Source organism: Chenopodium album, chromosome 16 (assembly GCF_948465745.1).
Source record: "Chenopodium album chromosome 16, dcCheAlbu1.1, whole genome shotgun sequence".
Classification (NCBI taxonomy): domain Eukaryota; kingdom Viridiplantae; phylum Streptophyta; class Magnoliopsida; order Caryophyllales; family Amaranthaceae; genus Chenopodium; species Chenopodium album.
In genome coordinates, this window is record NC_137849.1 from 386824 (window position 1) to 402439 (window position 15616).

The 15616-nt window shown below is 36.9% G+C and overlaps 1 protein-coding gene across 3 annotated transcripts; it reads left to right on the forward strand.

The window, feature by feature from the left end:
* The first annotated feature begins 3549 nt into the window (after positions 1–3549).
* Positions 3550–15509, forward strand: LOC145585976 (uncharacterized). 3 transcript variants are annotated; one of them, XM_081642665.1, is made up of 10 exons: positions 3550–3706; positions 3925–4027; positions 5051–5588; positions 5788–11561; positions 12106–12985; positions 13088–13764; positions 13874–14006; positions 14111–14192; positions 14286–14392; positions 14923–15509. In XM_081642665.1, the coding sequence occupies exons 2-9, from the start codon at positions 3977–3979 to the stop codon at positions 14386–14388; spliced, it is 8238 nt and encodes a 2745-aa protein (XP_081498791.1). In that variant the 5' UTR covers positions 3550–3706; positions 3925–3976; the 3' UTR covers positions 14389–14392; positions 14923–15509. The 3 variants fall into 3 exon arrangements, with proteins under 3 accessions (XP_081498791.1, XP_081498792.1, XP_081498793.1); XM_081642666.1 differs by having other exon boundaries at positions 5051–5575; positions 5799–11561; XM_081642667.1 differs by lacking the exons at positions 3550–3706; positions 3925–4027 and having other exon boundaries at positions 5437–5575.
* Positions 15510–15616: the final 107 nt, after the last annotated feature.

The following is a 15616-nucleotide window of genomic DNA, read 5'->3' on the forward strand; positions in this document are numbered from 1 at the left end:
TAAGTTTTACAACCTAAAAATCCAAATTTCTTACTTATACAGTCCAAAAATTGAATTTTTTTTTTTTTTTTATAATTACAACTTCACCTTCAAATATTCAATTTTTTTTTTTTAAAAAAAGTGATATACAATCAAAACTATCAAATAATTCATAAATGTGATTTCTAATTCACGATAGTTCTAAGAAATAAACAATTTCTTATTCAAATTTGGTCAATAGCGGATCCATAGGTTCACAGTTTTTAAACCCGTGACAATTTAATTTATATTGAGATATATAAGAAAACCAAACACCTTTACCCGAAATTCCTACTATAACCAATAATTTGGGGTTGTAATGTATGCATTTATAAAAAGAAAATTATGTAAATTACTATGGTAATTTAAAAGTTAGAACATGATGTCATTAAGTAGTACTATGTATTACTTCTAATTGAATGTGTGAAATAAAGAAACATGCAAGAAAAGAGAAAACTTTAAAATAAAAATAAGAAGAAAAAATGTTGGTCAAAGGGATTGAACCCATGACCATGGAGACTAATAGTAAGCCCTGAAACCATTGAACCAAACCCTTTTTCTTACTTTTTATGTTGCACATAATTAGTTTTAACTATTTTTTTTATTGAAGTGGGGGGACAGCTGTCCCCCCTTGTACCCCCCTCCCTCCGCCACTGATTAATGTCATTAGTAATAATTATAAATAGTTTAGGTTTACCAAAGATAATAAATTTTTTTGCAATTCACCACTGAGAAAACTAAAAATTATAATGTTACCATTGAGAATTTCCCAATTATTTTTATTGAATATTTTTCATGTAAGAAAAAAAATAATTACAAGGCTTAAATAGTGTAAGGCTTTGCTCTCTTCAACTTAATTACTATTGTTGAATTGAGATTATTTTCATGGAACTTAAACTAATTTTACTGATTAAACTCATTTTTGCAGATTCTCTATTTTACTCCCTACCAATTTCATTTTTATATTTTTACCCTATTTCCTCCCCACCATAGCCCACTAAAGTTTTATCTTGTTTATTTACTTAATGCATATAACTCTTTCTCCCACAATTTCATGAAAGTTAAAAAATAGTGGGATTATTTTATCTTTGAAATCATTGATTAAAAATTATTTTAACCAAATTAAAATTATTTTTATTGAAATAAACCGAAGAAAATCTAGCCCAAAATTATAATATATTTCAATATTGAGGGAAGAAATGGTACTCTTCCAAAAAATTTAGCATTGGGACAATATGTCGCCCGACTAGATCAAATGCTTAACCCTTCTTCGTGCCCACTTGGGTCATATCGAATAATGTTATTGGGCCTTCAACCTTCATTTGTTACTCTAATTGTTGTATATAAGGGACTGCTTTGCTCTGCTCTGCTCTGCTCTTCTTTGTTTTGCTGAAATCTGCTCTGCTCTGCTATGCTTCAATCTGCTCTGCTCTACTCTGCTTAAAAATACGTACTTAAAAATAACTGCTTCAATCTGCTCTGCTCTGCCCTGCTCTGCTTCAATCTGCTCTGCTCTACTGAAAGCTGCTTTGCTCTGCCCAGAAGCTCAAAAGAACAGGGCCTTAAGAGTGTTAAACTCTTATTTCAAATTCATGTAAAAAACTATAGTAGGTCCACAATACATAAACCTAGTTGCTTTCATTGATTTGTTACGATTGACGCGTAAAGCATTTAGCAACGTGTAAAATTATAATTACTAGTAAATTTACATGTGTTATCCCCACAGTTTTTAGGTGAGAACATAGTCTTAAACAGGTGCATTTTAAGATATAGATTTAGAAATCTAAATGAAAAAATTCATTAAAATAATCTGCACACATAGTCACATAGTACCTAAGGGCTTGTTCTCATTGACTGAACTCAGCTAAATTGAGCTGAACTAAATTGAATTGAACTGAAATAAAAATTTTATAAGATAAGGAAATTAGGAGCTGAGCTGAACTGAAAATAAACGTATGAGAACAGACCCTAACTCTTCCTTTTTTCAATGTTAAAATTATTTTTGATAAAGTTGTCTGTTTATGTTCTCCAAGCACATCCTAAAATTACCGCCTCAAAAGTTTTCAAAACCCAAATATTTAAATTTTAGTTACCTAGCATCCATTAAAAAATAAGTTGTTCTGGAAAAATAGAATATGATAGAGTAAAACATATTAGTATTAATGATTAGCCATAAAGATTTGTAACCAGTATTTTAAGACACACCTTATAAAGATTTGTAACCAATATTTTAAGACACACCTTATAAATTTTTTTTTGCAAATGCACACATTGTTCAATTTTTTTTTTTTTTTTTTTTTTTTTTGCAAAACCATACCTTTATGCCGGAAAATAGAGTCAAACTGTATTTTCCAGCGTTGACTATGCCATTTACACCCACGAAATTGACAGTGGAGGGGAGAAGGGTGGCTAGGGCTATAGAGGAGGGTTTAGGGTGGTCAACGTCGTTCAAGGGGTGTGTTTAGGATGGTCAACGCCGTAAAAGGGGGTGTGTTTATGGAGGTCAGTACCATGAAAGGGTGGTTTGTGGGTGGGGCTTAAGAGGGAGGTGGTTTTGTGGGTGGGGCTGGGGAGAGAGGTGGTTTCGTGGGTAGATTGGGGTAGTCAACACCAGAAAATGGGGTCAAACCTCATTTTCCGACATAAAGATATTGATTTGCAAAAAAAAATTTTGATTAAGGTGTGTCATTGCAAAAAAAAATTATAAGGTGGTTTGTTGCAAAAAATTGCTTATAAAAGGTGGTTTTTTGCAAAATTTCCTAATAAAAATAATAATAATAAAAAAAAGTTTTCTGCATTCTAGACCTATCTTATCTATCCAAATTTTTTACATGACACATGTCATTACAAGTCACTCATTACTCCATATGCTACATGTCACCTCCCTTAATATTTTTGTTTAAGTCTTTATGTATTCTTTAACTTGCAAATTCAACTATTCAAGGAAGAAAATGAAGTGTTTCATTTCCACCATAATTAGTACACATTACATAAACATATGAATTATAATAAAAATTGTCTTTTCATCTCTTAGACTTAAAATATAACATAAACTAATATAACATTTCATATCCCACAATCTTCATGTATATACAGTATACCTAACCAAATTCCTTCGTCTTCTTTCACAGTTCTATTATGACTGTTTTTTTTTTCTTTTAAGTTTTAATAATAAAACAATTATTTGGTATAATATATCAAAAGTTTTAGCTTTTGAAAAACATACTTATATATAAAAATAATTAACCTAAATAACTAGCCGTACATCAAATGGGTCAAAATACTAGTTAATGGAAAGTGTGAACACCGATCCGATGTAGTTGAAAATGAAAGAAAGTGGATTAGGAATTTCTTTAAACGGTTGACATGGAGTTGGGCTAGCGTTGCATAAATTATATTGTCATTTAACATTAGTATTAGCCCAATAAATCTGGGCCAAAACAAGCAAGTAATGCAAGCAAATCAAATCCTCGTTTTTCATGTTGAGCAACTAACAACATTTTACACATAATTTTTCGATCTTTCGTCCTCGTCTTCTTCTTCCTTGTTGTGATTGTATACCAGAATTTGTTCATTTGCGTCAGATCTAAGACTCACACCATAAGCAACCGACATCCAACACCAACCTTACAACTCATTCATCTTTATTTCTACACTAGATCTCTCTTATTTCTTCAATTCAATCCAGGTTTTTTTTTTTCTACTTTCTCTCTCTTCAAATTTTTTTGTTGCAATTTTAGGTTTTTCATCTTCAATTTTTCACTTTCCCCAATTCAACTACTTACTATGTACATTTTGTTTATTAATTTGTTGAATTAGATTGCAAGAAATTATTCGACGATTGATTGCGTTTGAGTTTGAGTTTGACTATTCAATTGAAATTGATTTTGAATTTTTGATTGCTAGTGATTGGATGTTGCTGATTGAGCCCTCTTCTTAGACCTAAGCCCGGTTCGGAATGGACAAAAAGCCGAACCGGACCGATCTTCTTACTGCTGGCCGCAAAAAGGTTCCATTTCCTTTTCTTTCTCTCTTTTTACTTGCGTAATTTCTGTTTATTTCAGCTTATTTAAGCAATTTGGCTGGGAATTCTATGTAATTGTCAAATCTCGATATTTGTTGTTCCTAATATTTGATAGTATAACCCTACAATTAAATCAATTATACTGCTTAAACCAAATCAAAGAACTTGGAAGACAGGATGCGAAATCTGTGCAGAGAGAACCAACTAGCTCAGCTCATGGAAATGTATGATTTAACAAAACAACATTTATCTATATCGAAAATGAGCGTTGCCGGAATTAGCATTTGAAGCTTAATGACCATAATAAGCTTGTCTAAGAATGTGATTATATGCTAATTGATTCTAGTCATGAGAGGGAGATCTTGTGCTATTTATAAGACACTACTTTTTTTTTTTTTTTAGAAAATAGTTGTTATCTTTGAAAGTCATCCAACTATTTGAGATATTTATTCTTAGCCAATGGTTGAATTAATGTCCAATTCCAAGGATCATGAGTTTACCATCATATTGATTGTTATATCAGAAACCATATAGGAATTTCCGACTTATATATATATTTTTTTATTTAATGTTATATTTTTAAGGAGTTTCAATAATATCAACACAAATAGAATAATATGGTTATTTAGGATATTTTATCCCTTAATTATTTTTAATATACATCAGCTAGTTGTTTGATGACAAAGTTTGCCACGTAGCTGAGTTTACCGGTGTGAGAACACATAAATTGAAGACTTGAACGTTTATTTCTCTCTGCGTGGTTTCTTAAATTTGATTCGTGACATCTCTTAAACTGACCTAAGTGTTTATTCTTATAACTCAGTAGTGGTATATTAGGTTTACTTCCTCTGCACTTTCCTGGAAACCTAACAGTTTTCTCTCTCTCTTTTTTTTTTTTTGTGGAAACTAATACTCCTCTGTCATCTTAACAAGTATACTTAAGCACATGCTACTTAACTTTTGTCTTGGGGATATTAATTGGATTTTGTTTTGTATGGAATTTTCCAGCTACAACAATACCGTCAGAAAAAGGATAATAAAGGGAAAGATGGAAAAGGAAAAGATGGAAAAACCAGTAGTAGGTCCACCAGTAAAGCTGATAAGTCTGAACAAAGTAATGTTGATGCCAACTTGAATACTGTTGCTGATACAACAGAAGCAGAATCATCACAAGTTGCTGGAGCAGAAGTGGAATCTTCAGCGCATTCTTTAGACTCTACCAATGATACTCAGAAGCCTTTGAAAAATTCACAGGATACATCTCCTGATTCCCAGAATTATGCAGACTCACCAGGCTTGGTGTCAGCAGAGACTGCATTAAATCATGAACTTGGATTTAATACTTCAAATGAAGGAGAGGTAGAGATAACTTGTGGGGCTGAAGGGTCTGGGACATCAGTTTCTTCTGAATCCAACACTGTGCATGTTGATGGTTTGGCTCCCAGTTCTGATTCTGCCCCTGAAGCAGCATCTGATGCTAAAATGGTTGCTGTTGGTTCTGTTGAAGGGAAGGGCATGCATGAGGGAGATCAGGTATCAGTTTTAGGTTGTGCCTTCTCTCTTATTTTTCCTGTTGGATTTCATTATTCCCATCTTCATTATTCTATCATAGTTTTATTATGATTATCGCTGTCAATCTGTCATCATCGTTATCATTATGCCCCTTCACTTTTCTGATAATTTGTTGACACATTGATATCTTCCAAATTTGATGTATAATTTTATGCTCGTTTGTTCCTGGGTAGGGGCAATGCAGGATGCTGAGAATTTTGATCTGAAGCATTGTGATAAAAATGTTGAGCTGAAGCCAGATGAGTTTCCACCAGCATCAAATGCCATCACAGAAAAGTTGATTACTCCTAATCCTGAAGCGGAGCTTGGTATTTCTACTGCTGCAGTCAGTGGGTTCAGAGGAGATCTTGAAACTGTTGAAGTTTCTGTTCCTGCTGAGACAATCCCTACGCATGCTGAACTAGCAAGTCCGAAGGAACTCAATTCACAATCTGCAAGTGATTCAAGACATTTTGAAAGCAAAGAAAATCAAACTCATTTTGATCAGATATCTGTCGAAGGGTGTGATGAGACCAACTCACTGGAAGGATCTAGTGTGATTGATGGTAAAAGTCACAAAGATGTTGAGAACAGCCTTGTAGACTCTTCTGGGGACCAATCTTTGTGCTCAGGTGTACAAGGCAACTTCTTGGACCTGGTTCAACTTGCTGAGGTGCTGAAGGGGCTCTCTGAAGGTGATTTTAGGTACTTGATCAAGTCAAGAGAAATAACACATCTTGACAATCTAGCTGTGCCCAAAAATGAGATGGTTGCTCTTTCTGAGACAATCCAGGAACAGCTTTATCTAGAAAACATTTCAAAAGACTTATTGTATTTGCAATTTCTTGAGCAGAATGAACAACAAACTGATCGTGATCATGAAGCACCTGCTCTTACTGCATTGCTTACAGATGTTCAAGAATGCAATAAAAGCCTCAGTCTGGAGCTTGCTCAGTGCAGATCTGAACTGGAGGTTGCTATCAGTGAGAAACTGAGCTTTCAGAACATGTATCATCATGCCAAAGAAGAGAGTGTGAAATTTTCTGCCAAAGTTGATGAACTGGAGATTAAATTGGATGAGTCTATCATGCAAATCTCCAGTCTTTCTGCAGACTTGGCCAATTCTAAGGTTTTATTGGAAGCTTCGCAGGTAGAGAATGAAAAGCTATTGAAAAGTTTAGAATTAGTGTCTGAGCAACGTAATAAATTTGAGGAGGCGATGGAACAATATTCCCATGAAAATCAAAAGCTCTCACTGGATATTTCTAGTAGTAGCACTCAATTGGATGTACTGGAGCAGGAAATTACCAACTTGAAAATCACCCTTGCTTCTGTGATTGATGAGAGGAAGAAGTTTGAGGAAGAAAAAGAAGTTCTTTTTCATGAGAAGGAGATGCTTTCAGGAGATTTGGCAGATTGTAGGGGAATGATTGCGACTTTGCAGCATGAAAATTCTGGTTTGAATTCAAGCCTTGCAGTCTTGATTGAAGAAAACAAGGAGCTAAAAGATCACGACGATTTCCTTGTCCAGGAGTTTGGAAAACTCTCTATTGAACTTGTTGTTTACCAAGAAAAGGTGTCAATGCAACATCAGGAACATGTGCAGCTTGAGGCTGAACTGAGAGAAGCAGTTTCACGTCTCGAACTAATGGCTGAAGAAAACATTGCTCTCCATAGCAGCTTGAACATTCATAAAGCAAGAATAGATGAGACTGATACCAGGGAAATTCATTCTTCTGTGGGGATTGGATCCAGGACTCATTTCCGAACAGCTGACACTGATAGTTCTGCTGAAAATTTTGCAAAAGAAGACCCTGAAGCTGCATCACTGTCAGTTGCCTCTGCAGCTGGAGACGTGTCTGATGCATCTCTTTGTAATATACAATCTGGTTCCTGTGAGGGTGCTTTAACTATTAAGGGATATCTAGAGGAGGCTGAGAAAATGATGCAAAAACTTGAAAAGGAAGTTGACAGCATGCATTCTCACTCAGTATCTCTTAGTCGAACATCTGGTAAAAATACAGCTCCTGGAGTTTCAAAATTGATTCAAGCTTTTGAGACCAAAGCTAGTGTTGATGACCAAGGGCCTGAGGAAAGCTCCTTAACTGAAAGTATAGGGCTTCTTGATCCCTATTTTGCTGCAAAGAAGCAAATAAGTTCTTTGGCAGGTATACTTCAGGCCCTTGCTCAGAATGTTGAACATGTGGATGCTCTGTTCATGGAAGAAAGTATTCGATGTAAAGCTGCTGTTGTAGCCTGTGGTGAGCTTGAGGACGAAGTTGAAGCTCTGAAGGGTGTCAGTAATTATCTTGAAGCAAGAAACATTGAGCTGGAAGTATTTTGCGAAGTTATGAATCAACATGCACATGATACTGAAGCAAAGAAAACTCAGCTTGAAGATTTATGTGAAGTTCTGGAAAGACAATATGCAGATTCCCAGATGCAGAATGTCGAACTTGATAAGAAGTTGACCGACACTCAATCTACAATCAATGTATTGCAGGTTCAACTAAAGGAGCTGCGAAAAAGCTCAGTTGAGGTGACTTCTATGGTTCTCAATGAAGTTGAAACCATGAAGAGGGAAATGAGAGAGAATATATTATCAGTTGAAAGGGAATGGAATTCTGCCTTTGCCGAGCTTGTTCCGATGGTTCAGAAGCTAGACACAGTTGTTAGATCTGCAGCTGCTTACCCTCTTCTGTGTGAGGTGAGCCATGACATGAACGTTTTTGACCGATTCTCTATATCTCTAAACGCTGCCTGTGAAGTGATTCAGAACTGCAAGTCGAGGCTTGATGCTCATGAAAAACTTTCTAGCTCATATGTAGAAGTAGAGGAAAAGTTGCATGCTGTTAATGAAGAACACAGTTTGGCTATTGGTCTATTACATAAATTTTCTGCTGATGTGGCGAATTTGCTACATGTCAGTGTTGAACAATGTGAAGATAGTAAAGTAGTTCACAATGAGAACAACCAACAGGGTCTGTTGGATGTTAGTTATTATGAGGCCATTGTAGCTAAATTGGGAAATTTGCTTGGTGACGTGCTGCAGCTTAAGGAGTCAAACAACAAATTGTCCTCAGACCTGTTGAAGAAAGTGCATGACATTGAGGAACTGAATGAAAGATGTTTGAACACAGAAGCATTACCGAAGCTTATTTTGGATGTCAAGGAATTGCTAAAGATTCACGATACAGAGGTGAACTTAGATGAATCACCTGCTTTAAGCCTGCAGTCTTTAGTTTTGTTGCTAATTCAGAAATTTAAGGAGCTAGAAAAGCAGGCCAGCTTATCAACTAATGAAGCCAACTTTAGGGCAGTAGAGCTTGATGAGCTGCAGAGCTATGTAGAGTCGTTAAATTCTTTGATTATTCAGCAGCAGAATGACGTCCTTGTCCTCAGGGCGAGCTTGGTTCAGGCAAAAGACGGCTTTGATGTTATGCAAGCTGAGTTACTGCAGAAAGTGAAGGAGCTTGAGCAATCGGAGCAGCGGGTTGCTTCTGTTAGAGAAAAGCTTAGCATTGCTGTTGCAAAGGGAAAAGGCTTGGTTGTGCAGCGTGATAGTCTTAAACAGTCTCTGGCAGAGATGTCAAGTGAACTTGATAAGTACTCGCAGGAGTTGCAGTTGAAAGATTCTAGGATTCTTGAGGTCGAAGAGAAACTAAAGGACTATTCAGAGGCTGGTGAACGTATGGAAGCTCTGGAATCTGAGCTGACATACATTCGTAACTCGGCAACGGCACTAAGAGAGTCTTTTCTTCTAAAAGATTCTACCCTTCAGAGGATCGAGGAGATTTTGGAAGATCTTGAGCTGCCAGACCATTTTCACTCAAAAGACATCTTAGAGAAGGTTGAATGGCTGGGTAAGACAGTTTCTGGCAATTCATTGCCACCGGCTGAGTGGGACCAAAGGAGCTCTGTTGGAGGAGGGTCATACTCAGATACTGGCTTTGTTGTTACAGATGGAAGCAAGGATGATGTGCAACCTACCTCAAATCTGGATGATGATTCAAGAAGGAAATATGAGGAGTTGCAGGCAAAGTATTATGAATTGGCTGAACAAAATGACATGCTGGAGCAATCATTGATGGAAAGAAATATTTTGGTGCAAAGATGGGAGGAGGTTTTGGATAGGATAAATACACCTACTCAGATAAGATCTATGGAACCCGAAGAAAGGATTCACTGGTTAGGGACTGCTGTGTCAGAGGCCGACCACCACATGAGGTCTCTTCAGCAGAAAATTGAAAACCTTGAGAATTATTGTGAATCACTGTCATCTGATCTTGAAGAATCACAGAGAAGAGCATATGAACTCGAAACGATTCTTCATGAGAAGGAAAGTGCATTGTCTGAAGCTGATGTCCACACAAAATCTCTTCAGCAGAAGATTGATGAGTTCGAAAGTTATCGTGTTTCACTGTTAACTGACCTAGAAGAATCTCAAAGAATAATATCCGAGCTTGAATCCTCTCTGCAATCAGTCATTCAAGACAAGGAGACTCTTTCAAGTAGCTTGGTGACTTCGACTTCTGATCGTGAAATAGCTTTGCATACCATTGAGCGATATGAGCTTGAGCTGGATAGTTTAAGGAAAGAAGTTAGCGTTTTGCAGGGGAACTTGGCAAAGAACCTTGAAAATGTGGATCAGATGAATCAGATTGAGAGTGCCTTAAAGAGATTACAGGACTTGATTCTTGATGCGCTTCAGGATTCTGGAACTGAAGACGAGTCTTCTGATGTCAGTAATATTCAGGTCTTGGAAAGATTGATTGTAAAACTTTTGAATCATTATAGAGAAGTTGATGTAGAAGGTCACGATCATAAAGTAGGGGTACAAGAACACACTTTGGCGCATACTGCAAAAGCATTAATGGTGACAGATACGGAGAATGAGCATCTCTATGAAAAGGATGTCATTGATTTGGATGATTCCATGTCCAGGAGCAGAGTCCATGAGGGGCAGAATGTTGCAGATCTGAATCGAGAGCTTGCTGAGGCTTTAGATGAAATTGTAAGGCTCAGGGAGGAGAGTAATTTATACATGCAGAAGAATCAATCTGTGGTGAGTGAACTGGAAGAAGTAAATAAGAGACAGAAGGAACTTCTGGAGCTTGTTAATCAGGAAGAGCAGAAGTCAGCCTCTCTTCGTGAGAAGCTAAATCTTGCTGTTAGAAAAGGCAAGTCACTAGTCCAGCAAAGAGATGGTCTGAAACAGAACATTGAGGATATGACTGCCGAAATAAATCGATTGAAATCTACAATCAACAGCCATGAATCTTCTCTCGCAGAGTCTAGTCAGAAGATAAGTGACTTGTGTCTCCAAATAGAAACTTTCAAAGCATTTGAAGCTGAAAATTTATCTTTGAAAGACCGTCTCTTAGAAGCTGAGCAACATTTACAGCAAAATCGCAATACTTTAAGCTTGGTGCTTAGCAAACTAGGTGAGATCAGTGCTTTTGGAGGAAATATTTTTGATGATCCACTACAAAAGTTGGAAGAAATTGTAAAATCGTTCTCTGATCTACAAAACTCCACTGCTTCTTTTGAGCTGGAGGCAAAGAAATCCAAAAGATCAGCTGAGCTTCTGTTGGCTGAGTTGAATGAAGTTCAGGAAAGGAATGATGGTCTGCAAGAAGAATTGGAAAGAGCTCAGGTTGAGATTATTAATCTCTCAAAGGAAAGGGATCTTGCAAATTCGGCCAAAGTTGAAGCTCTTTCTCATGTAGATAAATTGTCTGATGAGAGAGAGAAGCAACTTGCTGAACTGGAGAGGTTAAAGTCCAGCGTCAATGGAGTGAAGAAAGTCTTCTTTGATATATCTACGCTCAGTGATGATGTGTTCGCAAAGGATTTAGAGCTCTTGCACAATGTGAGGGCTCAAATGGAGTCTAACGTGGATGTTGGCACAAATTCAGTGTCTGCTAAAGATCAAGTTGGCCTGGTCTCTGTTAATTCCAGATTCAAGGTACTACATTTCAAGCATTTATTGTTGTCTACTGATGTAAATTATAGGCATTTGTTCTTGTTTATTATTTCTTTCCTTGGATAATAACTTGTGTTATAGTAGCTTTTATTTTTAGAGAAGTAGTAAGGTCTGCCCCTTTTTCTCTCTCTGCATTTCCTGCTTGATTGGTTATTGGAATGTTGACAACTTGACATAGGTTAATGCAGCTTTGCTGGAATCTAAATTCCGGCTATTTCATGACATATGATCTCATATTTTCAATAATTTAGAATTGCAGTATATATATAGCTGCATTGCATGCTTCAACCAAGGAAGCGAAAAACTTTTTAGAATAGAGTATAGGAAGATACCTTATGTTTTAGACTCTGTATCTTTACTTATTGCTGTGACTCTTTCTGGCAGTAGACAAATTATTTAATTCACTTAAGTTTTCATTTGTTATTTGCTGGAACTATTAATCAATTGAGCAAAGATTGATACTTGTGGTGTTGGTATTGGTGTGTTCGTCTCTTTTAGTTTCTAAGTTGAGGCTTTCCTGTTACAGGATTTCTGGTCAAGAACTTCGTGGGGCAATAAGATCCCTGATTCTTTGGATGAGAGTGCTGGCTTTGAAGTCTGTGAGGTTATTGAACAGCATCTTCAGCAGCTAACAGAAACTATTGGTGATTTTAAGGAGAGATTACAAAGTCATTCAATGTCGTTGAGAACAGAGGCTGAGTGGTTATCTGCTGTCGTTGGCACCATGCTAAGAGAAATTGCTTCTCAAAGAAACTCCTTGGAATCCATCAAGGGTGACAACATCCGTTTAGAATCAGTCGGGAAAGAAAAAGACATGGAGGGAGTTGTATTCCGTAGAATCTTATCTCTTCTATATGAAGCATGCATTAGCTCCATCATGGAGATTGAAAATAGAAAAGCCCAATTGATTGGAGAAAATTTTTCTGCTGAGGAGCTTAGAATCAACTTGCCGGCTTTGCCTACAGCTGATGGTGTTAACTTTAGCGGGGTTGCGGTTTCGTCTTCTGAGGAATCTGTAAAACTTCTGGCTGATAAGCTTTTGGGGTCTGTAAAAGATTTTGTTGATTTTGGAATCAAGGGTATTGAAGGTCAAAGCAAAGAGATGAAATCTACAATATTTGATTTGCAAAAGGAGCTTCAAGAGAAGGATGTCCAAAGGGAACGGATATGCATGGAGCTTGTAAGCCAAATTAAGGAAGCCGAAGCTACTGCTGCACATTGTTCCCGGGATCTGCAATCAATGACGAATTATGCTCATGATTTGGAGAACAAGCTGGATGCTTTAGGTAAAGACAGGAGTTTGTTGGAACAAAGGGTGGCTGAACTACAGGAGGACTGTCTCAGTTCAACTGAGTTAGGGGAAAAGGTTAAGTCACTGACTGGTGTGGTGGCTGCCAAAGAACAAGGTTTAGCATTTTATCATTCAATCTTGATATATTTTCTGTAATTAATAACTCTGCCGAATTTGACCATGAGTTTCCCTGTAAATGTGTTGTTTTTTTTGGCAGAAATTGAGGCTCTGATGCAAGCACTAGAGGAGGAAGAGAATCAGATGGAAGCCCTGAGAAGTGAGATTGAAAAGCTGGAAAAAGCATTAGAACAGAAGAATATAGATTTGGAGAATGTAGAAGCTTCTCGTGCTAAGGCCCTTAAAAAGCTCTCTGTGACTGTGAACAAGTTTGATGAGCTGCACCATATGTCTGAAGGTCTTCTCTCTGAAATTGAAAATCTTCAAACGCAGTTGCAGGATCGAGATGCAGAAGTTTCTTTCTTAAGGCAAGAGGTCACTAGATGCACTAATGACGTCTTAGAAGTGACAAAGATGACAAAAGAACGATCTTCTAGCGAGCTTCATGATTTTCTAACATGGTTGAATTCTAGCTTTTCTGGTGTTCTGAAGCACAATGTCCATGCTGTTGATGGCAATGTTAGTCCTCAGGATGAGTACAAGGAACATGTTCAAAGGGACATAACATCAATTATATCTGAATTGGAAGACTTGAGGCTTGCAGCACAAAGTAAGGATACACTTCTACAAGCAGAACGAAATAAGATGGAAGAATTGTTACACACAAAAGCAGCTCTTGAAGCTTCACTGCATGAGAAAGAGCTACATCTAAAATCACTCCAGGGTGTTGGGGTCTCTGGTTTAGGAACCTCTGAAATCGTTGAGGTTGAACCAGCGGTATGTGTCTTCTATTTTTATTTATGTCAATATCTTGTAGTTTTGCAAGAGAGCAAGTAGTATGCTGTGTCTATCTGTTTAAGTTTCTTTTGTGATACATGTCTTGCAGGTAAACAAATGGACATCACCAGCTCCTTCTCAAGTTCGGAGTTTACGCAAAGTGAACAATGACCAAGTTTCTATAGCTATTGATGCAGATGCTGAAAATTCTGGTAGAATTGAGGATGAAGATGATGATAAAGGTACTAATTTTCCTTTTTTGTGCTTCTCATTTCTGAAGTATTGGATTGCCTCTTCCCCTTGCTGAGCACATGCGTTTTTCTTCTTCATTGATTCTTTTCTTCAGTCCATGGCTTCAAATCACTTACAACGTCAAGATTCGTCCCAAGGTTCACAAGGCCTGTCAGCGATATGATTGATGGTCTATGGTAGGTTGCTTGGTATTTTCTCCTGCAAAAATGTTATTTCACCAATTTGTATTCTCTTAATGTTTGATTGTTTTCCTCTTTGCTTCTTGCCAGGGTATCTTGTGACCGAACACTAATGCGTCAACCTGCTTTTCGCCTTGGCATCATGATTTATTGGGCTGTATTGCATGCATTATTAGCCTCACTCATAGTTTGAAAAGGTAGCTTCTTTATGTATGGTAATTACTCTTTTGTTACGAATACTTTTTAGATTTTATAAAAAATTGCCAGAGCTAGTATGACACTATCGCCATCATCTAGATTGCTTCACTGTGAATATGCCTCAAGTTAACTTGTGTTCCTTATTGGGGAGTATAATATTCTGTATCCAAGCATATGCCACAATGCGAGTTTTGATTGGCAAGGGAGATATAGTGTTAGTTACTGGTCAATAATTTGTTTGGAGTAAATTGAGTACTGTTGATGAACTCAAATCAATTCGTGATGCCATTCACTTAATATGGCTCCTAAGTGGCCTGCTTTCATTTGATTCTTTGAGCTTTGTCCATTCTTGTTAGATCTTAAATGTAAGGCGAACTAGTTATCCTTTTTTCCTTTTACATGAATATTGGCATTGCTGATATGCATTTGCCTGCTTCACCTTGATGTATGTACTTTTTTTTTCCTTTTTCTTTCTAACTTTAGTAAGCCACTGAGCTGTGCTTATGCTTGTCTTGTTGATGAAATGCAGTATCAGAATTAATGTGAAGTGAACAAGTTAAGGGATGCTCTAGCTGTAATGATGATTCTTATTAGACTGCAGCCTAACTTCATAATGCTCGTTAAGATTTCTCCCAGCATACTGAGGTTATACTGCTTTAATATGTTTAACTCAATGCTAGACTGGGGAAACTGAGATTTGCTGCTGTTTTTAGTTCTGGTGAATCTCAGTCAGCTTTACATTCAGTAAGAAGCCGGGGGTTTACCGTAGAATGGATATGATGGTTAAAGATATAGCATTTTTGTTACATGGAGTACAGCTAAAAATTTGTGGGTTTTGCACACTTACAACTTAAAAGGGTTTCTGTAGGCTTGGAGCCGTGTACAATGTACAAATGTATCTAGTTAGCACATGCGGTTCATGTTTTTTTTTGGTAGAATTTTAATTGTTTGATACACCAATTACATTTGGAATAGAAAAACACTGACGTTTATATTTGTCAGGGAGTTCTTTCTAGTCCTGAATACTAGTTTGTAGCGACAATGTATGTCGGGAAGTCCTTCCGAGTCCTCAATACTGAGTTTGTTTTGTATAGAAAATGGGAATGTTTTGGAGTATCCCCTTGTGGCTTTCTGTCCATAATTTTATGTTATCGTTTTGAAAATTAGAACTAAAAAAAGCTTGAAATTTACTACGTATGCTATCAGTTTAAACTGATGGTTTT